General features: G+C 31.3%; 2 protein-coding genes across 5 annotated transcripts in view; one reads left to right on the forward strand and one right to left on the reverse strand.

The window, feature by feature from the left end:
• The window catches only part of LOC133171498 (WD repeat-containing protein WRAP73-like), a 36,806-nt gene extending 16,239 nt beyond the window's left edge, over positions 1-20,567 (reverse strand). The window contains exons 1-8 of the mRNA XM_061306262.1: positions 20,083-20,567; positions 18,766-18,861; positions 18,454-18,510; positions 17,307-17,423; positions 15,607-15,679; positions 15,351-15,454; positions 14,971-15,057; positions 3,905-4,039 (exon numbers count right to left, since the gene is read on the reverse strand). Coding sequence (XP_061162246.1) covers positions 3,905-4,039; positions 14,971-15,057; positions 15,351-15,454; positions 15,607-15,679; positions 17,307-17,423; positions 18,454-18,510; positions 18,766-18,861; positions 20,083-20,151 — 738 coding nt within the window. The 5' untranslated portion in view covers positions 20,152-20,567. The remainder of the gene's footprint in view (positions 1-3,904; positions 4,040-14,970; positions 15,058-15,350; positions 15,455-15,606; positions 15,680-17,306; positions 17,424-18,453; positions 18,511-18,765; positions 18,862-20,082) is intronic.
• The window catches only part of LOC133171497 (tumor protein 63-like), a 32,751-nt gene continuing 15,652 nt past the window's right edge, over positions 8,221-25,319 (forward strand). The window contains exon 1 of one of the 4 annotated variants that reach the window (XM_061306259.1): positions 8,221-8,578. In XM_061306259.1, the coding sequence (XP_061162243.1) occupies positions 8,424-8,578 (155 nt within the window). In that variant the 5' untranslated portion in view covers positions 8,221-8,423. Of the gene's footprint in view, positions 8,579-20,739; positions 20,839-25,319 lie in introns of those variants that run through there. The other 3 variants (XM_061306260.1, XM_061306257.1, XM_061306261.1) reach the window with 3 other exon arrangements.

A 25,319-nucleotide genomic window follows, 5' to 3' on the forward strand; every position in this document is an offset into this window, starting at 1 on the left:
TGCAGCTCTACTTCTTTTGAAGAATTGCAATATTCAAGATGGTGCATGCTGACCTTCAAAATCTTTCACTGAAATAGGAGCCAAGGCGGGAGATAAGAATCTAGCTGTGATAATGCTTATGTAGCTGTGATGTATCAGATTTACCAAATAAATAGATATATATTTTCCTTATTAATGTTTTTGTTTACTTCACACATGTTGTTTACTATTTGCACAAATTCAGTCCAATCACTGCACCATATGATTCCTTTATTCTTGTGGTATTGTCAATACTGTCATTAAACCTTTGCAGGTGTGATGGAGAAAATATTCCGAATACTTCCTCTCACAGCCAATCAAATCAACTTCTCAAGCATTTAGGGGGAAAAATTACCTAAACCATAAACATTATCATAACTCGTAAAATTGCTTTATTCAAATCATATAGAAATTTGGTCCAAATTCTAACCATAACTATTTCAGAATTATTACATATCTGGAATCTAATATTTTGACATTTTAATATTTTAATATTGACAAAGAGAAAATATCTGATTTGTATAGAATCGCTCATAAGGTGAGATATTATGCTAATATATCAATTCAGATATTTACGATTATGATGAGATTTATCCCCTACAGGTACTTTTGTATTCAATATTACCATCTTGATCCAGAGATAAGTCTTAACATCATTAGCTTGAAGAAATCGGTGATGTTAGTTAAAATAACCCTCAACATGCATCAGCTGTCAACAGAATCGTCCACAAACTACTTTTTCATCTGAATTCATTAACCAAATTCAAACTTGGTTTAATTCAAAATTATGTATAAAACTTTAATGTGTTCTTTTCTATGAATTTTAAAAATCTGAGTTATCAAACACTAAAAATATTTAACAGGTCCAAAATATTAGGTGTATGCAAATATACAGAGCACCAAAAAAAAAAAAAAAAAAAAGACAGCGAAAGATATTTACAAAGAACATCATCCAGAGGTAATGAATACCCCTATAAAGTCCCTTACTTTGTTTTAATATTTTCATGGTACAAATGATTGTCTTGATAAAATAAATTGATAATACAGGTTGTAGTACATAGGGTAGAAAAAGCAGAAAAAAGGAACATGCACACCCCTAAATGAGATAAGGAAACTTTACCATTCACCTCACATAGACTGTCAAATTACAAAGTCCTACAGTTTTCGTTTGAACAACATCTTTTGACAACATTGAAGTTTAGAAAAAAATTTTTGAATGACGAACACATTTTTAGTTCATTTCAGTTAAACCTCCAGGAAGTGAAAAGGACACTTTGACTAAATTGGATCCCCTTTGCCCTTTCATATATTTTGTTTCATGTTTGACTAAAACTTGTCAAGTGGTTTTGGTAGAGATAAAAAAAAATCAAACTTTTAATGGACAGAAAGACAAAAAATGCAAACATGCTTTAATGGATCCTTTGGTCTTCAAAATTGTATCTGCAGAGCCTGATACAAAAAAAAATAGAATTAAGTAAATTTAGCAATTAAAAATTGAAGTTGTAGATCATGAATTAGACTTCAGCTCACATTAAGTAAGACACGTACAGTTTAATATATTTTGTAGCTGTTTGCACATACTGATCTAGACTTGAAGTCTTAGAAGATGGACTATATATCTTCTGTTTGATGAACTAGTACATTTCCACCTTAATATGACAGACATCTTACTAGGTATAAAGTGACATCCCCCATTGTAAGTCCCCAGTCTTACACTCAGATAAAGGACAGCTTCCCGCTAAGTTATGGGGTTATCAGTAAAGTTTGGGTCCAGGGGTTAAAACTCAGATGTTTATACCTCACAAAGATCATAGTTATGTTGTGTGAACCAAGATGGATGAAAAAGTAGGCTTCAGTGAAAATATCATTAAGGTAGGTTTTTCTCATGAAACTGCATAATGGTTCAAATTTAGAGGGAAAAAAATTGCATAATTGGATGCTTTATGTGCATATACTGGGTAATCTTCTCTTAAACATTTTTTTTCTGTCTTTCAAAAATTTCTTCAAACATATCTAGAATATTTTTTTATTACTAGACAGCATTTGGCAATCATATGATATATTTTTCATTGAATGCAATCACAAACCATGAAAATATATGCGATAATCATTCTTTCCAAATCTCTATATACATGGAAACATAATAGTTTGATCCAATCATTCTATCACATTAAGTGAAATGGTCTGAACATTTTACAAATGATTTAATATCATCAATTTTTGTACATTGCCAAATTGTTACGGCCTTTGTATATGTTGGAATTTCCACCCACACCTTCATGTTATACATACAGCACTATCTTCAAGGGGGTAGATAACGAAATACAAATGTACAGAGAAATATTGTATAAAGGTCATTTTAACATGGTACCCTTGGTACATTGTGGTCATCTCTATAAAAGAACAAGTGTACTCGTCTGGAAACACACATTAAATTAAAACAAAATCAGCAAATATATACCGGTATATCACACTGTTACTTCTTTATGGGAATTATACCATACTTGTGGTGAATATATAGATAGTATCATTCACTACTTTAAAATTCATGATTGATGTATGTATGTCTTGTTATATTTACCTACATACTTCTATCTGTGTGCATGCAAACACTATACAGTACCTTATAAGTTTACAGAGCATCTCTGTCCTTAAAAATGCTATTTAAATCAGAAGTCTCTGATGAGACTGTATCTCTACTGGTTTCTGCTTGTAATTGTGAAAGAGAAAGTTGCACTAATGTCTTTAACATTTTTATTTAATTTCTACTGGCATAGATTTTTTCTAAAATTTTACCAAGTTTTATTGAAATTAAAAAAAGTATGTATTGTTTAACTACATATTAAATAAAAAAAAAATTTCAGAAAAATTAAAAAAAAAATTAAGTAGTTTTCTGATGGATTCCCATGATCAAGAGCTTCCAAAGATATTCTTGCTCCAAAAAAAGACCATGCTGTGATTATCTCATTTATCAAATCATTTATCATTCAATATTTGACAAATGCACAGACAGGTTTCTTGATAAGCATGAAGATTATTATTTTGGCTTAAAAAATATGTGTAGAAATAAATGCAACTGAGAGACAAGTCACTAGAAACAGAGCAGTATGCATCACAAATGATAATAAATGACAATCTACAAATGTTTTCTAGTCTAAAGAAAATTGGAAACTCCTGCAGATTTTACTCTGTACTGTCATTTTTTGTTATCTAACTGGTTTACCATTTTCCTACTTTTTACACATCAGAAAGTAAATGCAGAGATGTACAAATCTTCATATGATTCTCAACAAATATCAATTTCTGATCATTTTGTTGGTAATGGGGGAAAAAAAGCTTCAATTTATATTGTTTTTCACATGCAAAAAATTCTGAGAAGTAACAGTAACTTCAAATTAGTCAAATGGTTGTTTGTGACTTTTACTAACTTTAAGTCACTAACATATTTGGTATACCAATGGATATTAATTTCCAGTAGTAACATTGCCAAAAACTAAGAAAAACATTACTTTCTAGGGGAAGATTTATGTAACAGCTGTAAAAAAGAAAATAAACTTTATTCTAAGAATTCAGACACATTTGTTTACTTCCTTGTTTTTTGTCAGATCCGGGTTCAGAAACAAAATTAACAAAATTAAAATTCTATCAGTGTAGTACAGGTGTAGGGTATCCATGCACATGTTCATTGATTTATGCATCCAAAAATAATACATGTACCGTTTTGTAGCAGTAACTTAAGACTTTTAATTCCATGCAATGATTTTAGTTCTATCAATTAATGTTTAATGTAGCTGGTAATATTTAACATTAAATTTAGAATTCAGATAAAATCAACCTTCCCTTTTTAAATCAATGATTTAAAGGAAAAGTATTTCTGTACTCATACCTTTTCGTCGAAGCTGCCTAGTGCCAGGAACTGGCTCGTGGGGGACCACGCCAGGGACTTGATACCCAGAGCATTCTCATAAGCACTAAATTTGGATGCACATCTTCCATCAATTGTGTAGAGAAGAATCTTGTACTAAAAAAAAGGAATAATTATCATTTCATGGTCATTATTTTCAAGACTTTACAAAAAAACTTTAATAAAATATTTGTAATTTGCCAGAGTCAAAAAAATTCAACTACCAAGATGTAGACTAGTAATATGAGAATGTTTCCATGAATGTATATTTCAATGTCTCTGAGGAACTTGACATTATTTTCATTATCAAGGATTCCACTCCTTCATCCAATTATTTTTTTTTAATTTTTACTTAAATCTTTTTCAAATATCAAAACCGAAAACGACATACTATGGCTTTATCAAAATAAAAGGATATACAGTTGAACTTTGATATCTTGAACACCAATATCTCAAATACCATGGATATGTGGAAGTGAGTTGAAGTTCCAACCATATTTTCCATATCTATTTTAACTTCATATCTTGAATCCTTTGATATCTTGTTTTTTTTTTTTTACTGGTCACGCCGAGTTCTGGATAATGATCTTTGACTGTATTGCTATCTTTCTTCACTATGGAGTTTCATTTTATATGAAATGGTATTTATACACTTACGATGCCATTCTCTTCAATTTACATTTCAATAAACTTAGGAGAATCAGAAAGTGACAGATTCTAAGAATGAGTCTTAGAAAGTAACTTAATTCCAGAAACTATTTAACTCCGCACTTATAACAAAAACCTTTCAACAGGTTAACTCATTGACTTATACATCTGCCAATAATATAGTGCATCTGACACAAGATTTCTTTGCTATTTTTATTGTGAATGATTCATTGCACCCACTTTGATATTAAACTCTTGTCACTGAACTTATACATTTATAATATTCTAATTATGTGAATTAGCAGGTATTTTGCAGATATTAAGAATAAATTAACATAACTGCACTGTATGTCCATTGAAAAAATATATATTGCTGAATTATTAACAGAAAATTACACTCTTAGCAAATAGTAATTTTGCCATGAAAATGATGCAGAAATATTGCAATGCAATCCATGATCCATAACATGCAATGAAGCATTGAAATTTTGCCCATTGTTAAAATGAAAATGCTAAAGATGATTTTCAAGATAAATATTAAATTTTTTTTATCAAATGGGGAATCTTGAGCACATTGCGTCTGCTTTTTTTGTCTTGACAAATCATTTACCTTTCACCATTTCTTGACCTCATAGATGGATTGATTTATCAAGCATAATAAAAGGAATACTACCAGTAAATACAATTCAAGAGAGAGAGAGACCTGTGGGCAACAATGCTCACCTGAGTCACTTTGCCCCTTCTGATCATGAGAAAAATTTTAAAGATATTTCTCATTTTTGATTTTATATTTTGGTTCCACTCTTGCCCCAGGGACATGACTTGACCAATGACTCGAATCCAAACCATCCAAAGACTTTTAATTCTAAAATTATGGAATCAGGCCCTGAGTAGGTCTGGGGTAGAAGTCAAAAATAAGAAAAACTGACCCAAAAAAAGAAAATGAAAAATTATAGAACAAAAATGGAGTGAAATATCAAGAATTTAGAAAAACATTACTCTTTATCTTGGAATATTTAAGTGCCCTCTAGAATAATTACTACTATTTCAGCATGTTCAGGGAAATGACAATGTAAAACAAAATATTTTAGAATAAATGTAACTGCATATCTTTATCAAGTTTCCCATTTAGGAAAAAAATGTTGATTTTAGCATGCACACTTGTCTGTCTACTTGTAGAAAAGATCTGAAGTAAGTCTGAAATATCATGGGTAATTTCATATATCCTATTAACATGTATTATGTTATATCAACTTAAAATTGTAATTATCAACTGTCAAATCTGCTGTTTTCTATACAATGTAGAATAGGTATATATGAAAATGAATGCATTATGTTACTTCTGAAGAAAAGGTCTCAAAAACATACTGTAACCCCCCCCCCCCTCCTCAATCTAGTCCTCCACCTCTTCCCCTTTCCTACAGGATACAGATATTTTCATTTCTGTAGTCAATCACCTCCAAAGGAGTCTTTCTAGTTCATTTTAATTAAATTAGCATATTTGCAGCTGATAAAGTCACGTGATCTTTTTCACAAATGAAAATTCATACTTTAATTTAAAATTTTTGCAGATTATAGGCCTTATGATTTATGAGGCTTTTAAAAAATCTGATACACAAATAACGGTAAAAATTCTTTTCTGTCTAGGGATACAGAAGTCTGCCATTTGCATATTTGAAAATGACACTGTGTTACTTATACCCTTATGACTCGTGGAGGGTAAATTACACGAGAGATTTTACATCAGTCCACCAAATTATGTTCTTTGTATCTATGTAAATTAATTATCAAGTAACCAATGGTTGATGCTTCAGAAAATGTCTTATTTGTCCTCTAAATTTTCGTGGTCCTTAGAACCTGTTACAAAGAAAAGCGGCATCATCCACTGAATAATTCATTAAGAAACGAAACCTGAATCTTCATCCATAAAACACTTAAAGATGCTTGTCAACAACAAAAAGATACAGTTAGGTCTACATTGTAGATCCCTGCTATGATAATCCACTAAGTTGGTCAAATTACGGGTGACGCGTGCTGAGGGTGATGCCAGCTGGGTGACAATTATTAGTCCTTGAGCAAACACCACAAAGAAATGTACGTGCCTAGGTTCACGACAATTACATACAAATTACTGCACTGTAGTTAAACAAAGGTGGCCAACTGCGTCAAAAATGTATCAAGTGCTTAGATTTAATGTGCATTTAATGCCTATTCACATCATATTGATTCCTATAAACACATTTATTACATTGATTTTCAACTGATCCCAAAAGTCATTTTAAAACTTCTCATTAGCATCCCTGAGAGTAGTCAGTCTTTCTGACAATCTGTGAAGAGGGCTCTTAATAATAACAACTTAAATTCAATTAAAAAGACAACAGTTTCATAAAAGTTGCAATTGTATCATTTCAAGTGTGCAAAAATAAAAGTTTCAAAAATTATGGACTTGAAATTTTCAAACTTAGAACTTAATTCCTAACAAACTCTGCAGTCTTTACTGGCCATGATAATTAGCCAAAAGTTAAGCTTTTTTTAACACAAAAAAAAAAACAAACAAAAAAAACAAAAAGGTTATTGGCAGTTATACCTTTAATGTCTAAAGATGTTTATTATTTTGACAAAATTCCTTTTCACATAATTTTGAAGCTACTCAAATAATATTAAAGAAAAGATTCATCAAGTTTCCACTGCCTATTTACCATAGTTATTTGAAGATACTGCAAATGAGTTATGAAGATATCAAATCAAATGCCAAACAAACTATTTCTATTACAATGACCATGACCAATGAGAAATGACCTTTGATAAACACAAGTTTTACATTGGTGATGAGATATGACTTTGACTCAAAGTTATAATCCAAATATGTCTCCCACATCAAATAAGAACAGCTTTTCTAAAAAGTGTCAAAGAAAAATTATTTTGTGGATTAAAAAATCTGAGCTATCTAAAATTTTAGTTCAACTTCTATGTGATATATATATTCCAGTGACAAATATTAATGAAAGTGTGTTAATGATAGATTTTCCATATACATGTACTGGTATAGATGTAAGGAATACTGATAGATATGGTAAATAAATTTTATATTTATCAAGACATCAAACAGGAGATGTAGGCATCTCATGCAGTTCAGCATTATTATCTTGCTTAGCATCAATATTTAAATGTCCTTTTTTCTCTGTTCAATTCATTTGTTAGATTATATAAAAACAAACAAACATCAGTGAGATTTTAGACTTGATGTCTACACACATGGACTTCTAGGTAAGTACAATCAAAATGCAAACCACACCTAAAGAAAATGCACAGAGACTAAGCTATCACAGATGCCATCTTGTGTTTACTTCTGCAAAACCTTCAGAATGCACACAGAATGAATGGAAGGAGAGTGTGTATTAAAAAAATTTAATTCTTTTCCTGGGGTGATCCTATTGTTGTAGCTGTTAAATGTCCTTCTTTTCAACAGGTTTTCGGACAATAGCCATTCAATGTCTTACATGCCTTCCACTTTTTTTGTTTCTAGCAATTTTCTTGTGAACGCTACTGAAGCGGCACCATCGAATTACCTGTCAGTCCTTGGAACTTTAGAGTAACTGAGAGAAGTTTAAACCACGTTCTATCTAACACCTCTAGATGCGACAACTATTTCTAGTCACTCATCTGTATCCAAAAATTCTATTTCTAAATGACAAGCACATTTCTTTGACAGTTGTAACTGGGATTTAAAGGAAGTGGGATACAGATTGAGGTAGATACCCAGTCATCACAACAGGTGTTCTGATCATCCGTCCAGCTGTATGTCTCGCTGACATTTAGGAGAGAGCCAGCACTTATTCCGTCCTTTTTACTCATGATGCCGTCCCATGTTCCAGAAATACCCAACATCCCACAAGTACCCATATGGAGTGCCCGCCAGCCCAACCTGCCCCCACCCCAGAGGATGTTCCCGTCCATGCCTAGAAACCACATGGAGGCTGCTGCAATGACCTATAACCCTGGATGCAGGTAACAATTATTTATGTCTCACTTTGAATCAGAATAACTGTTAGGCTACTGGCAACATCTGCAACTCTGACAAAAAGAGTGATGCTATCTGTAGCACTTTTTGCGGGATGCCCTTTTTAAAGTTGTAACACATTTAATGATTGATGAAATTTTTTAAATGTTCATAATAGATTTCAATGGGCATGCTTCTGCAAATTTTTATTGCCACTATCTTCTAACCTATGAAAAACACTGAATATCAAATTTTAACCATGAATATGTATTAAGTTTCACTTTTCCTCAAAATTCAATCAGAAGACACTTCATGGATTTTTTTATGCTTTTAAATATGTTAATGAAGATGTCAAATCACTGCTAATGCAATCAAACACTTGTTTCTTCAACGGATATGCATGCAGTCTTGGTTTGAGTCAGTCTGTATGAAATAATTCTGTCATATGAACTGTGAATGTGTATATCAATTACAAATTGAACTGCCCATGAGAAATGAATGAATGAATAAAATGATTGAAGCAGGACAGTAAACTGTACTGCAGGTAAACAAACAACCCGACTGTAATTAACCCCTGTAGCACTGTAACACCTTTGTGGAAGATTAAACATTGTGACCATAGGGAAGCATTATTGTTCTCCACAAATTGCTGGCTGTATTAAATTCCTTCCATTATCTTTTTGATTTTAAGACCCCTTATTGTTTTCCCCCAAACATGCCAATCACCAGCATGTCAATCATACAGAAAGGTGAAAAGAAAGCCAGGGGTTGGTTAAGGTCACTTATTGTGTGATTACGGTGTATGCATGAAAATCTGAAACCCGAAGAGCGTACCATAATAATGAAGTTTGCTGCAGGAAGGATTGATATGTGAATATTTTTGTATCCAGTCTATAGAAGATCTTTGAACTACCTAAAATTGGGTTTCGATGTAATCTTACAATCTTATTGTAGATATCAAAAGTAAATACAGAATCCTTAAAATTGACCCTTAAATTCATACTGCCAGTGTAATTAAAATTATAATTACTAAATTAAGCATGCACATTCTTATCAAAACATATTTATAAATATAAATATATTTTTGGATGTTATTCCCACAATTAAAATGTATATTGAGTTCCTGGTATATATGCAGGTACACATGTACCAGTTTGATTATGTAATTAATCTTTGATTTCTCTGATAGCAAAGTTTGCATTAGTGCAAAGTTCAATGGTTTTTGTAAATACAGAAATTATTCATTGCTAACTTTTGTCTGCTCAACCAATCAAATTCATTCTCTTGGTGATTATGGAATTATTAACACAATCTGTGAACATATCATACTATGAAAAAGGAAAATGATGATTAAAAGAAAACAAACTTCAGAAAGTTTGTTTTTCAAATGCTGTAGCTATAGTCTTCAGTTTCAAGAGAATGTAAGGCTAGGTTATCAGTTACATCTAAGAAAAACTAAAACATAAGTCATAATTTATCATATCAGTCCATGATAAAGGAAATCTACGAGGATACAGCTGACTGATTTTTCTTTAGGTCCTGGTTATGATAACAGTGAAATAATCTTGTTATATGAACGGAGTTCTAGAATTTGAGAACTTATAACCCATGTGTGAGATTTGATCAACCCAATAATAATATCCTATCGAGAGAACTATGATTGAGGAATTACGCATAAATATGTAAAATTTATTCATGTTTGAGATGTATTTAATTATGGTGTTAAATTTGGGGATTACTAAGTAATTTATATTCCCAAATATATCATTGCATAGGGATACATATAAAAACGCATAAAAATAAATTTGCAATGATTATACATATGAAACTAAGTTTTTTTTTCAAAAAAAGGGAAAAATTTGCCATAACAAAGCAAGAACCATTATCAGCATGCCTATTCAATCTTTAAAAGTTGATGCAATCTCCAATTAGCTATGAACACGAGATGTCAGTAGTGCAGGAGGCCAACTATAAAATGTCATATAAAATTTAAAATCTCCAACAAAAAAATATCCACCCATGGACAACTCTCCTAAAAACAAAATAAAACTGGAGACATTCTGACATTAAACTGTTCTTGAAGACAATTTCAGTAGGCCATCGATTGCCTAGGAATCTGTATTAGTGCCCTACTAAAACAAATGACTTGGATCAAACAAGTCTTTTTATGTTAATTTGTTTTGTGGTTTATTCTTCAGTCAATTAATTTAATTTTTATGAACCTCAGTAAATACTTTAGAAATGGGACAATGAACTCTGATGCAAAAAATGTGTTACACACTCTTCATATGTGAAATACTCAGAGGTGATTTAACTATTAAGATATAGAATTTCTTGCATCTGCCCACCCCACCCTTCTTTTTTTTTTTTTTAAAGAAAAAAAAACAAAATGGGTACTTTAAGTGTAAAATGCATCAAAACAAAATGTGCATGTCAGATATGTTTACGTAGGGTGGAAATGCATGCATTTAAATGTAATAAAAGTAAGGTACAAACAATGAAATGGTACAGTTCTGAGTGGAAAAATCTGAGTGTACATTAAGTGCTCAAAAACATAAAAAAAAAAAATTATATATCCATGCTAGGATAAACTAATTGCTAAATAACAGAAAATGTGCTGCTCCAAAACACACTTGTTACCCCCAGGAAGTTAAAAGGATAATCTTCATCCATAAATTATTCTCTGCACAATGAATAAACTTGTGACCTACCCTTGAATTAACATTTTACGACCACAAAGACATGCATTATAATATTGATCAGAAATGGTTAGTGTGCACTTTTGGTTTGAATATTGGTTTTCTAAGCCTTCAAGATGATTTCTTCATGTTATAAAAAGGTCAAAAAGTCAAAAATTTCTGATAAATATGATTTATTACCTAATAATGTTCAATTAAAAATCAAATTTATTTGGTTGCAAAATATAAGATTTCTAGCAAAGCACAATTGTCCACAGAAAATAAAGTTTAAAAACACAGCAAACAAAAAACAAAAAATAAATTCTTATTCCAACAGTGATATATTATGTCTAAGAGAGTGAATCAAAAATCAGTAGTCACATTTTAAATGTATAAACTCTTTCTTTAATACTTTCATTAAATTTTTTTGCTGAATACCACATTTCTGAATAAATCTAAGTCATAGACAAGGTATTTAAAGATAAAAGAAGAATTGTGTAATGTGCTAATCATGGCCCAATATGAATCTTATGGTTCAGAGGGATTTTTTTCCTTTTGATCCAAATCCATAATGCATTTGTCCTGAATGACGGCTTTCCAGTCAGTTAGTCATATTGTCCACTAACAAATCACTGGCCACTTTTGACAGCTTTTTAAATTCCTTATCAGCTACACATCAAGGAGGACTGTACAGCTTAACTGGTGCTATGTCCAGCAGTAATACCCATTATCACCTAAATCTCACTTACTCTACCCAATCACTGAAACAGAAACTCTAAACACCATTGAACAGATTTCAAAGGGACAAAAATGTCTCATCATTTAAGAGTCTTTGAATGAAATCATGACTGGAAAAAAAAAAAGAATTCAAATCAAAACTCTTGAAAAAATTTCTTCAAAACATTAAATTTGGGAAAAAATGGTGGTCAAATTCCCAATTATTTTTTCAATACATATTTTTCTGAGTAACACATGTTGTCACAAACCATTAAAGTATATTTAAACAATTGTATTGAATTATCATGACCTTGTTTAAATGCCAGCTCTGTGCATACATCTAAACATAAACATTTTCTTTGTTCTCTAATTGTCCCTTCAACTATAAAGGTACGGCACCATTTTTACCCACTGTTGAAGGTAAGGAAGCAGATTTGTTAGGTTTGAGGGTCAAAAAGTAAAATACTGAATTGAATCAAGGGTCATTTATGAAAATGATTTAATCTGTTTCTAAACACCAGTATCTTGTGGTATGATCCTGACCTGGACAATGGGTTCCTTTCATCATTTCAGGCTATAATCAAAGATAAATAGCTATTAATTTTCACCTGGACAGGTATGTTAGCTACCTGTGGACCAAGTTACTCTGTGACTTGAACCTCCTTGATAAAGCACACGCAATGTTTAAACTCAATCATTCATATCCCCACTCATAAGTTTTGTACTTTAAAACCCTCCACTTCAAGGTCAGTTCTGTCTCCATTGCAATAATTCTACAGTGTCATCTCATTACAATAAGTTTTTGGCCAAAGCTGCATTTCTGAACTGCCAAGAATGATTCTGTAACTTTTGGGACAATTTATTAAGAAGTAATAGATGGAAACTACCTAACAAGCATAAATAACATCTGTTTTAAAACCTATCATGTATCTTACCAAGTTAGAATAAACTTTACCAATTTCACGCTTAAAAATTTGGGTATCAATTCATCAGGAAAATGGGGCCTTGGAATTGATCTGATAAATTGTCAGTTTCTACCTGGCTAACTGCATCATGGTGTTTACTCTAGATGGCACCATTACATGTAAGATTAACTCAAGGATGTAACATCAGCTTATCTTTAATCTTAAAAGATGTCTTTGTCAGTGAAATGGCTGGACTTTGAAGTCATAACTTCTATTATATCAATATTGTGCCCTAGAGAAGCATCACCAACTCTTGGATAAGGATCTTCATTGAGAATATGAAAGAATATTGACTCTTGTCTTTTTATCTGATTTTCTTTTCAAAACCAATTTTCACACATGATGCCCAACAATCCAAAACATTCCTAAGGTAAACAGAAACTTTTTTGGGCCACTAAAGGGTAATTAGTCTGATCTTTATTTACCGCTTTTGTTTACCTATCACTTTAGCTTTTCTTAGGAAAAGTAGTTAGTTTACCACCTTCTAAGATAACACACAGAATACTGTGAAAAAACCTGGTTTATTTATCTAAGAGATAGTACTTGATTGGATTACTACCAGTCTTTGGGAAGACAGAAGACAATACTGTTTTTCTGAAAAGAATTAAAGCAGAACATTTATCTTTTTTGTGTGTGTGTTTTATGGGACTGTTTTTAAACCAATTTTTTTTTGAAAGTTGATTCTTTGGTTACACAAAGTAATTGGTTAATAAACTTTGAGTGTACCATGAATTTGACCTGGTATTTGCCTTCAGGGCCAGACTTTTAAGACTGCATGGTAATAAAAAAAAATTAGTCTACATTTTTTGGGGGGAAAAAAATTTCAAATCTTTCTTGCAGCTTTTTCTAAAATATTTTCTCAGTTTGTAGTAACCTGTAGTACATAAATTTTATAAATGCAATAAACAGAAAGTATCAATTAAAGAATTAAATCATATCCGATAACACTCTGCATATCTGCATAGCATTACATTAAATTCAAATTTGTCATATTTTATAGCCTAGCCAAAATATCATTTAATTCTATTTTCAAAAGATTGAAATTTATTATTTGTTATGATTTTTCTTTTTTTTATGTCAAGAAAAAAGGTCACCTACATCATCAAAACTAATAAAATTAATAGACTGATATTTGGGTGGTAGAAGAATTTTAAATTTATTAAATAATTTTGTTTTTATGTACTTTTTCACAACCTTTCTAATAAACTCTAAAAACGTAATGATAAATCTGTCTTAGGAGATTGGTTTATGAACAATATGCTTTATGACAAATAAATCAACTGAAATGCATGTGGTCACCTAAAATGCCTCATCCAAAAAACATTGACGTCAATTTTACCCTTCCTCTTTTGACAACGTTTTGTAAACACACACCTGACAGTTTTCAATGAATTAAATGAATCTGATTGAATCTATCAATTGAATTTTATTTTCAGATGTCTCTCAATGAGTATTAAATTTCACTCCAGCTGCTTTCTGGCATGGTAAATACACCATTATCTAAATGGGACAACATTTATGAATGATGTCAATGTAATGTTATCTTTTTTTTTTCTGACATTGCTATGTTGTGTAAGGCTTTACTTCCGTATGAATGAATTTTTATTTAATAAGTTTAAGATGAACTTGCTTATGAATTTGAGTTAGCAAAAAAATATACATGTACATGCACAAAGCATATACTATTACATTAAAAAAAAAACATGACAATTGCTCCTAGAATAGATTTTCCTTATCTAGATTTTATAGTTTTTGATTCAAAGATTTTACTACTTTTCTTTAGAAAAACAAAAAAGAAGACCCATGGTTCAGATAAATATATCAAAAGTTGAATGAAACTTCAATCTGATTGTGAAATTTCAATTAGCTTTCTCAATTAATGGCTCACTCGAGAATCCAACGTTATGGTGTAATTAAATATCTTCTTTACTGAGCAAGTGTGGTAAATATATATCAATGTAATTTAAAACTCTATAAGATAAAACAGCTGTTATATAGGTGTTTGGTATTTGGTGACATTATTGCACTAGGCACGCTTACTGTGATTGGTGATTCCCACACCGCCAGAACTCGTCCGTCTGGGGACCACTCGATACCCGCTAAGTCATCTGTCTCAGTCTCAAAATGCTGAAATAAAAGAATTCAATTTATATTTGATTATTTTGAAATATCAGAAAAATTTCTGGTGACAATGCTATAATTTAGAATGAAAAAGAATGATTTAAAATATCTTCAGTTCATGCAGTTTGAAATGCTGGGAACTTCACGTGATATGCACATGTATTATAATTTGTGTAAAATTATTTTTTTAAAAAGCAACTGCATTCTTGCTCAGTATCTGTGCTGTGGTTGCTCATATTTACTGCAATCAATGATATCATCTAGCAACATGTTAAAAGAAGGACCAGTAACTGCATTACTTTTACAAGCTCCCAAGAGTCACAAGCAAAGATACTTATGAAGTCTTTGCAATCTCTTCTCTCCGCCAGGGCCATGTATCTCCCTCCATTGCTGTAGTCTAATGCTGAACAGTAAATGATACATAATCTTTATACTACTTCATGATAAACATTAAACAACATACAAATGCTCATGAAAGTAGAATATTTAGCAGTGGTCATGCTTTGTGCTGCTTTACCAAATGGAATATTAATGTACTATTTACAATGTACTCACGTTTTTGACACTGTTTTGGGTACCGAATGTATGAGACAGACTTTGTTACTAAGGACCAAACAGTTATCCTCAACTGCAAAAAGATAAAATCATCGGTACTTTTTACAAGTTCTTATATTGTGTATTTAATTTTGATTAGTTAATGAATCTCTTTCTCTCTCTCTCTCTCTCTCTCTCATTTGACTTTTAAATTCATTGCAGAGAGTTGTAAACACTTCAGAGTTAATAAATATTTTAATGTATTTATGATTTTACACTTGGGTGTGTACTCTCTCATTACCCTATATGTATTTGAAGTCAAAATGCCTCTAAAAAACTTTTAAAATACACTGTATACACTAAAAGTCTGCTATCATCATTTCTGCATTTACTTATAATGGAAAAAAAAGAGAAAAGATAAGAAAATTGTCAAATTTTTTTTTTAAAAATATGCATTTAAATTTTTACAAAAATCAGATCACATAATTTAGTCACAATATGCAATCTGATCTTGCTTTTAAACATAAAATTTAGAAGCAATAAATGTCACCAGAATGTTATTTATGTAACATGATCAAAGAAAGATAGTCTATATTTTTCCTTAATTATGTCAAGATAAAAATCTTAAAAATCCCTCTCATTAGATGCTTAAATATCTCAAAATGTATGTAAGTTATGGAATAAATGATCCTTTTCCTCAATGATTAATGCACGAAAAAAAAAGAGAAATGTGTTGTTGTTAATAAAAGATCATTAGATAAATTCTCTTACAAATATGTTTCACGATTTTTTTTTTCTGAAATCTTAGGTACTGCCAGTCACAATTCAACTTATTTTACTTTCATATGTAAAAAATGTACAGGTACATTGCAAAAATATGGCTATAATCCAAGCATTTTAGCTATACAAGAAAATAAAATGAAACAATTATTGAAGGAGAAAAGAAGCATTGGTGTAAAGCTAAAAGTTTTTGTACAGAAGTACTCATTTCCCCTAGGAAAACTTTTTACAATCTTACACCAAATAACTATTTCAAAAAAAGCGACAACACCAATACAATAGAACCTATTGAGAATTAATCTAGCTGAAAATTGTCCACTGTCAAGAACTGACACTTACAATTAAATAATCGCCCCAATTCCAAAAAAATTAAAGATGTTAGGCTGGGAACCTTATCTTCAATGATTCAACACAAACAAGTTGAAAGACAAATAAGAGAAAATGTAAAAAGGCCATAAAATTTGTCAATAGACCTTGAGGTTAGGAGTCGAAAGTTATACATTAACAAATATCGAGAGGACGAGAAGCCCAAGAAGCTATGGGAACTGACATTATTCGGTGAGTTAATCCATTATTTAATTTTGTTTTTTCAACCTGAAAAGTCTTTATTCTCAAATAAAAAAAAATAGATTGATAACTTAATATCCCATTTCTCTCATGTATGAAATTCTATTTGAAATTTCTACAGTGAAAAAATACTGTACTTCAAAAATTCACTCTACCCCATATTTTTTAAAATGTGAATTTGGGGTCTTAATAAGTATACACAAGAGGATTGGTTTTAATTTTAATGGATGTTAAAACCTTATGCATGTATTTAGCGTTGAATTAGATTTGCAATTTATATAAACATGATTCTCAGAAATAAATTAAAGTTATCTTAATTGCCAGTCAAGCAAAAATTAGTCCTGACATTTTCCTTGAAAACTCCTGTAACCTACGTAAAAATCAGCTGTTGTTAGGATGTGTCGACCATCTGGGCTCCATCTAGCTGCACATAGTCCAGCCGACCCTTCATCTATCTTACATGTCCATTCTGGTTGTTCTATGGACCAGACCTATAAACCGTAGGGAAAAAAAAATTCTTATACAGTGTCTATGTTTTGTAACTAAAATATTTGTATATGTTACCAGAATAGATGCACGCTTTCATCTGTTGATCAGAGGATGTCAAATCCTCTCGTTTTTCTTAAATATGCATCTTTAAAGTGTATTAACTTTATTCTGTCACGTGGTAAGAAATTTACAATTACAGTGGAATAACTTTAAATTTCAGCTTTAATTCAACATTTCTTAAATGTTGATAGCATGTAATGTCCTTGTAGAATTATTTATTATGTAGATGATAGTATATTGAGTGAGAGGAACATTAGATGTTTTGGATTTACAACCTGTATTGATAAAATCTTCTCAGTCTATTAATTTAATCTTATGAAAGATGAAATTTACACATGCCCATAAATAATTTTTAAATAAGAGTCTGAGAGAATATGAAAAAGAGAGACAACTCTTCCTGGAAACCAGCAGGGAGACAGGTTTAGACCATTAGAAAGCAATAATGACTTATAAATATTAAATGAAATTCATGTGGCTGTCTTACAATGGGTGCGAATTAATGTAAACTTCAAAGACATAACCATGTATTTATCACAGAGGGTGACTAGATGTAGATATGTGATTAATAGGTTATCACTGAGAAAGATCATTCTGTTTTTTAAGGATTAGAGAATAAGATTAATATTCTAATCTTGTTGATCATCATTTCCAAACCTTTTGAAAGAGATGCTTATATTTTCCGTATTTTACATGGTATCTGGCTTAGTTAATCATTTTAAAAGTAAAAAAAAAAAACTTTACATATTTACATGTGTTTCAATTATTGCTTCATCACTAACAATAAATTACCTGACATTTTCAAAGTTCTTAGGTTAGCTGAAGTATCTTTTGCTCTTTAAAGTAAGATTCTTTCATGTGTTTTGCTACATGTATGTCTTATCTTGGACATTAAATGGGGAAATACTCTTAGCAAAAAATTTACATTTAAACTTCTGCTAAAATACCTGAGTGTAAATAAAATTGTTGTCTCACCTGTACTATGCCTCTTTTGAACAGTCCACACAAAACAAACTGTGAATCTGATGACCACTACAATAATTTTTTTTTTTTTAAATTGTAAAAATGTACAAATTAAAGCAATTCAACTTTTAGAAATATGTTATAGGCATTATAATGCACTGTAACATTTTTTTTTCCTGTCATGAAACATCATCTGCCATGACTTACCAGAAAGTCATTAAAATTGCATAACAAATTAGGTTTACTATTACTGTGGTTATAATTAATTGAATTCTGAATGAAGGTACCAAAGCAGTGACTTTAATTGAATACTGGATCATTAACCTCTATGTGTTGAATGGTGTCTAGGCATGTAAACAGATTCTGTATCTGTAGTGTATCCACATCTCTGATCACTAGACGAAATTCAACCACTGAAGCCTGTAAATAAATACACATTATTTATGTAAAGTTTGATATTAAAAAGAAATTGGTTTCTTTAATTAAATCTAAACTGACCGTGTTTCAATTTTCATATTTTCTTTGCTTTAAAGTGGACTGATATACGATTTTCAATTAATACATTGTAATTTTTTTTTATACATATCACATCCACTGAAAGTATGTATAAATTTTTGCTTTCATAAAATTTGACACTTGATGCCAACTAGAGAATTTGTATAAGCAAACACTGAACTGAGATTACTTGCAATTCTTATAGATGTGTATACATAATATATTAAACATGACATTTTTTGTGTTACATTTTCAAGTATCTTAAACAAAATTTGATGTCATAAAACTCTGTTTTGAGTGTGAAAAATTTTATTTGGTGGATTATAGGTTTTTTGTAATATAATCTGCTTATAGACTTTTACTAATATAAAAAGGGAGAACAGTTTTATTGAAGCAGGTAAACTCTTTCCTATTCAAAATTTACACAAAGTAAATTGTAACACTTATACCATAATCCAAAATGCTGATTAGTCAATTGATGCTTAATGTTTCCTTCAGATTTTCTCTAATTCCTGACAGTTTTTAATTTGGCACCTTGCTGTCAGATTACTTATCAAAGAGGTAGAACTCAACATGTAACATTGCACAATAAACAGGCTTTGAATGATACTTCATATTACCATGATTGTAAATAACATTTATATAAAACTTATGGTTTTCCAATAAAACCAATATATATTTTATATTTTCTTATGCATCTGATTTGAACAAATTTTACTTCAATATTTTTTTTTAACTGTGGGATTAGGCACAAGTTCTAAAAACTTAATTCGCCCTCTCACACATGTAAATCTAATTACACATGATATAATTATGTTGATATGTTAATTAAAAAAGGTGTTTGAGAATTGTTTCAATATCCAGCAAGAATTAAAAAAGCCAAGAAAACATAATTTTTCAAATTATTATTAATGTCTTCATGAACAGTTTATGTGCTTTCGTTACTGTTCTGTAGAAAATAATGTGTCTCCTGCATCATTTTATTGTGCCAGAAAGAATATGAAGCAAGGGAGTGTAAGCTTTATGACTGAACAACCATTCAAGTTTATGAAAAAGGTTTGTGTGAATGATTAAATCAGGTGAACTAGAAAGGACATCACGTAGTACAATAATACATGAATCTTGTCAGTGTGTCTACTTCCTTACCAAATACTTTCCGTTGGGGGAAAACTTGCAAATTTGACTACTTTGACGGAACAACTCGGAAAAATTCATGTCAATTTCTTTAATATTTCAAACAGTTTGACGAATGCTCATCTGGAATACACAAAAAGAAAATACACTATACAGTCCTATCAGCATGTGTCAACATGCGACAGTCGCCATCTTCTCGTTAGCTCCAAATACCGTGCACCTTTTTGCATCGTGTTGTTAGCGGCAGAACTCACAATCACTTTGATCAATCACCATTAAAATGTACCGTACTGTTTTGTAATTAGCCTGTTAATTGCATCACAGGTAGCGTTAAAATCACAGGTGTGTGTTTTCATAAGCAACAACTTTTCAAGTGTAATCTTCGGACTCCCGACTGTGCTGCGCGCTGATTGGTCGATCTGTACAGTTAATCCCTGGGGTCACGGGTATATAGCAGGTAAAGAAATGTTTGATTAGATTAAAAATATTTCCAATGGCTAAATTAAATTATAAACATAGGTAAGTGCATAAGATATTTACTTGTTTTAAAACTGGGTTCATCATTTTGTCCCGATTTCTGTCATAACGCGTTTCCCGCGAATATGCACCCGCCATAATAAATAGAAAACCACGTGGTATAGATCGAATTATTGACAGTGCAGTGTCAGAGAGTGGAAGAGTGAGGATCACCATTTGTGTTCAATTTCATTGTTTTTATGTCGTTACCTCATATATAGCCGTTAAAACGGCAATATTTTTTTTACTACCGTAAGTATTAAGAAATGACGTTTTTGTGGAAACACATCGAAGTTCAGAACTGTAGTAGTAAAAATGTCGATTTTGGGAGAATTTAGGAATGCCGAATGGCGGTAAAGTACATGTTCCGGTGCAAGCGTTTTGATGTTTTGGCAATTATTTTTGTTTCAACTTTGCCGGTAAATGTTTTATAGCTTGAAAATTGTAGTTGGTCACTTTGACCTCATTTCTGCTGTGTAAACAAACTCGATTTCTGTAGATTGATAAGATAAGGGGTCAAACATTCAAAAGTTCCGATTAAACTCTCAAAAGTTCTGTAAATAGTTTATATACAGTGAATTTTTCATTATTGAATATATCAAGATATGAAATCTGGCACTTGTATTTAAATATATTAGTAAATATAGGTGTATAGTGGATGCAAGTTTCAAAGAGCATTATTCATTTGATTAATGAAGATTATTTAAGTGTTTAAAAACATGTTAGACTGCAGTTGCAACTTAGCAATGGATACTACAATGTGATATCAAATGTGCAAATTTTCACGTAAATGGAATTCCCGACGATTTTGCATTCATGTCCCTTTTTTCCTTCTCTATTTTCCTTATTCTAGGAATCAATTTTGGTAAAATTCAAATGCAAACAAAGTTCTTATGTATGTCAGAGAAGAAAATAGATCAGTTAAGTTTGTTTGAACAATGGCTTAAAATGGGTGAACCCCATGGCTGTGTACTTTTCATTGAAGATCACATTAAAAGTTATTCATTTTTGTTGACAATTGTACCCTTTCTTTTCTCTCTGACCCATAAGTCTTTATTTTCAAAAGAAATTTTGTCAAGAAAATTGTTAAATAGAAGGAACTCGCTGTCATGGTTTGTTTGAAAAACGTTTTCAATAGAAAAAAACTTGAGATCAATTTCTATAGAATTGGTTTCCAAGCTTACTTGCACATTGTATGTATTTGCTTAACAGAGCATGGAAGGTACATTAATTTAGGTATCAACAGGCAATAGGAATCTTGGAGAATTTTTAGGTTAAATCTTTCTCTCATCTGATAACCAATATTACAGAGCAATTACTCAATACGGAACTTTCGAGATACGCCGGAATCGTGGTTTACGGCTGACTTTTACACACAGCAGTCACGTGATAATAAGGAAATGTAGGGCATTGTAATGGCGAATGTTTACATCGCAACGAAATATTGAGCAGACTAAATTATTCGACGTCTGAAAAAAAGGAAGAACACAGATACTCCCAGCCACTACTGGTGTTCTTTGTCAGGGTGTGCAGCAGACGGGAGGCCAGTTGAGCCACTTATCCTTGGATGCAAGGCGTCCAATTTTAAGAGGAAACTCAAATTACGAAGGCAGCGGCCTCAGCAGGTCTTTCGAGATGAGGAGTTTTCCCCTAGACGATACCACTCCGTTTGTTCCCTACATTTTGTAGATGGCTGTCCCACTGAAAACAATCCTATCCCTACCCTATTTAGTCGCTACAATTTCAAGATTCCAAAATAGAAACCACCTCCATTGAAAAACCTCAGCATGCATATGCGAGTACAACCACTATGAATATACATGTATACCTCTACATCAACAGAGAAGAAGTGTGAAAAGGGTCAATGTAAAAAAAAACAGGGCCATCCAGGAAGCTGACTAGATTCGAAGAATTCTTGATCACACTCCTTAGAATTTGACTTGGTGTCAACACCTCTTTACTTGCTAACTTGTTTGGGGTAGCCGAGAGTCAGGTATACCAAATATTTAGCACATGGATTAATCTCATATATAGGGTGTGTTACTAAGAAATATTAGATTCAAACTGCAAGTTCACTAATTTGTCTAAGTTTCAAATAAAAATTTAAATATTGTTAATATTTTATGAATATATCTTAATTTTTTATTATATTACAAATGGTTTATTTCCTTAAATAAATTAATTACTGGTAATTGGTAAATATATTATATATATATATTTATTTATTTAGATTCACAAATAATATAATTCACACAGAATATTAGTATTTTGACTTTGAAAAGTATTACTAAGTAACTGTATTTTATATAGGTATTTGGACCTCAAATTAAATGGCCTTCAAGAGCACAAGTATAAGGAAATTCATACCACACTCATTCAAGAATGCTTTTCCTTGGACAAGAGTTCAGAGTAGTCGACTGAACAGAGATGTTTGTTCAGCGGCCACGTACCCCTAGAGCACAGCATCAAACATACAATAACTATAAGAGCCATAACACATTAAAGTGCCTTGTTGGAATCACTCCCTCTTGTATCACCACTTGACAAACGAATAATGATCTATATATGATGCATGTAATTGTACTATCCAAAGATGTGTTCATGAATGCTCTATGATCATGAATAGTAGCTATGCACATAATATGACATCTGAAACAAGTGCTTACATGTAAATTAAATCAAAAGAATAAGATCTTTTTCATGTATCTGAATGTTCATTCCATAAAGGCATCTAAAACATACCAGACCTGGGGTCAATTACTTTAAATGTAATGCATTAAATTACAATTACTTCAAAATTTTTACCATTACAATTACCATTACCCTCATTTAGAAAAGTAATTAATTAAATTACAATTACTTTGTTTAAGTAATGAATTACATTACACATTACATTTTATAAGAGAAAAACACAAATTTTATGACCACACAATTTATATCTATACTTTTCACACTTTGTGCTTGGTTGATATGCTTTCCCTCATGTCTGTAAGTCAGAGTGGTATTTGGATTTTGTATTCATTTATCATGTTCATGTAGTTTACCAATCTACCATGATCTACAGTTGACAAAGAAAGTGGATCGGAACACTTTTAATGTTGCAGTTTTGTTCAGTCTCTGATGTTAGTTCCTCCGTTTTTTTTTTAAATAAATGTATTAATGTCACTTGTTTTGTGGCTTCTTTGAAACCCAATGATTTCTTCTTTTTTTTTCAAAACAATTCTGGCTTTCTTCAATTGATTTTATAACTGTCTTGTCAAGAAGTTTTCCATTAAAACAATTATTTACATGTAGTATGTCTGTCAATCACCACTGAATAAACATTTTTTTTTTTTTTTAAAGTAAGATATAGGATTTTAATTTTAAGACTCTAACATTATAAATAAAAAAAAAATAACCTCTCAGTGACCTTTATTTGTTTCAGATTCAATAATGAAGAGAGATTTAAAACCAAAATGTAATTGAAAGGCAATGGTCATTACTGACATTTTTTTTTAAATTAATGCATAAACATTACAATTGTAATTGAAAGATGAGTCCATTACACATTACATCCAATTACTTTGAAAAAATGTAATGATTACAATGCATTACCATTACCCCAGGTCTGATACAAACTGTAATGTAAATATTGTATTTATTTATGAAAGAATTTAATCATATGATCATGATGATCGAAATATTTTATTGTTTGTTCCTAATTTATATTTATCAGTTCAGGTATTCTGCCATCAATAAATTATGAATATTAATGAATCCTGTACCTTAGACCAAAAGTGTTTTAAGTTTTTCCTCACTGTTATAATCAAGAATGCCATAAATTATTATGCATTACATGCTTATCTCATTTACAAATTTGTTGCTCTGCTATACTTAGAGAGACATAATTGCAACTTTCAAATGTTTGTCGAAGAGATATTCACATTTTTGTACTATTTCCTCAAATTTCAAAGGATCATAATGTATTTGCTCACAGAAAAATCCACATTTTGTGTAAAAACACAGGAGTTGAAACAATTTTTTTCTTCAATTTCTTTAATAGAGTTGTTGTTCAAGGACTTGCATGGGTTGTTTATTGAATGGTGAGCGCTAACTTCAGGTTCTTCTCCTGTATAGTCCTGTAGTTTTATGTAATTGGCCAATACAAGATGAGATGACACGAGGCTTAAAAAATTGTCCCAAACACATGGAATATCTGTTCCGACTTGAGTGTGACAGTCTTTGTGCCTCTCACAGAATGAAGCCACAGCAAATATCGAAGCTGTACAGTGCTTACACGACCCATCATCTCTAAAATCAAGAGAACTTTTGTTCAAAGTGATGAAGTATTGAATATGAAATTCCATGACATGAATAGTGTATTGAGCAATTTACATAATCATAAATGCTTGTAGGCTGAGACAGGGCTCCCTCTGTGTATGTGTTTTTATGAACAAAAAGCATTAGTATATCTTTATGAAATAACATTTTTGATAATTATTGCTTTAAATTCTACTGGAGAATCTGTAGTCATAATGTGAAAACCAGAATATTTACACTACATCCACCTGAGTGAATCTGTTCATTGCCCTCAACAAATATCCAGGTCTTGTATGGATCTGCATCTGGCTAGTCTCAGGAACTGTGTCACACTTGATGTACTGAAAATCATCAGACAGGGGGGACACTTTCACTTTATCAACGTGGTTGTTTTAGTCTGTATCCATTGTCTTGTCTCTGTCTATGTTTTCAAC

The sequence above is a fragment of the Saccostrea echinata genome, unplaced genomic scaffold, assembly GCF_033153115.1.
Source record: "Saccostrea echinata isolate AGI-Se365-2 ecotype Australia unplaced genomic scaffold, CSIRO_AGI_Sech_v1 ptg000054l, whole genome shotgun sequence".
Classification (NCBI taxonomy): Eukaryota; Metazoa; Mollusca; class Bivalvia; order Ostreida; family Ostreidae; genus Saccostrea; species Saccostrea echinata.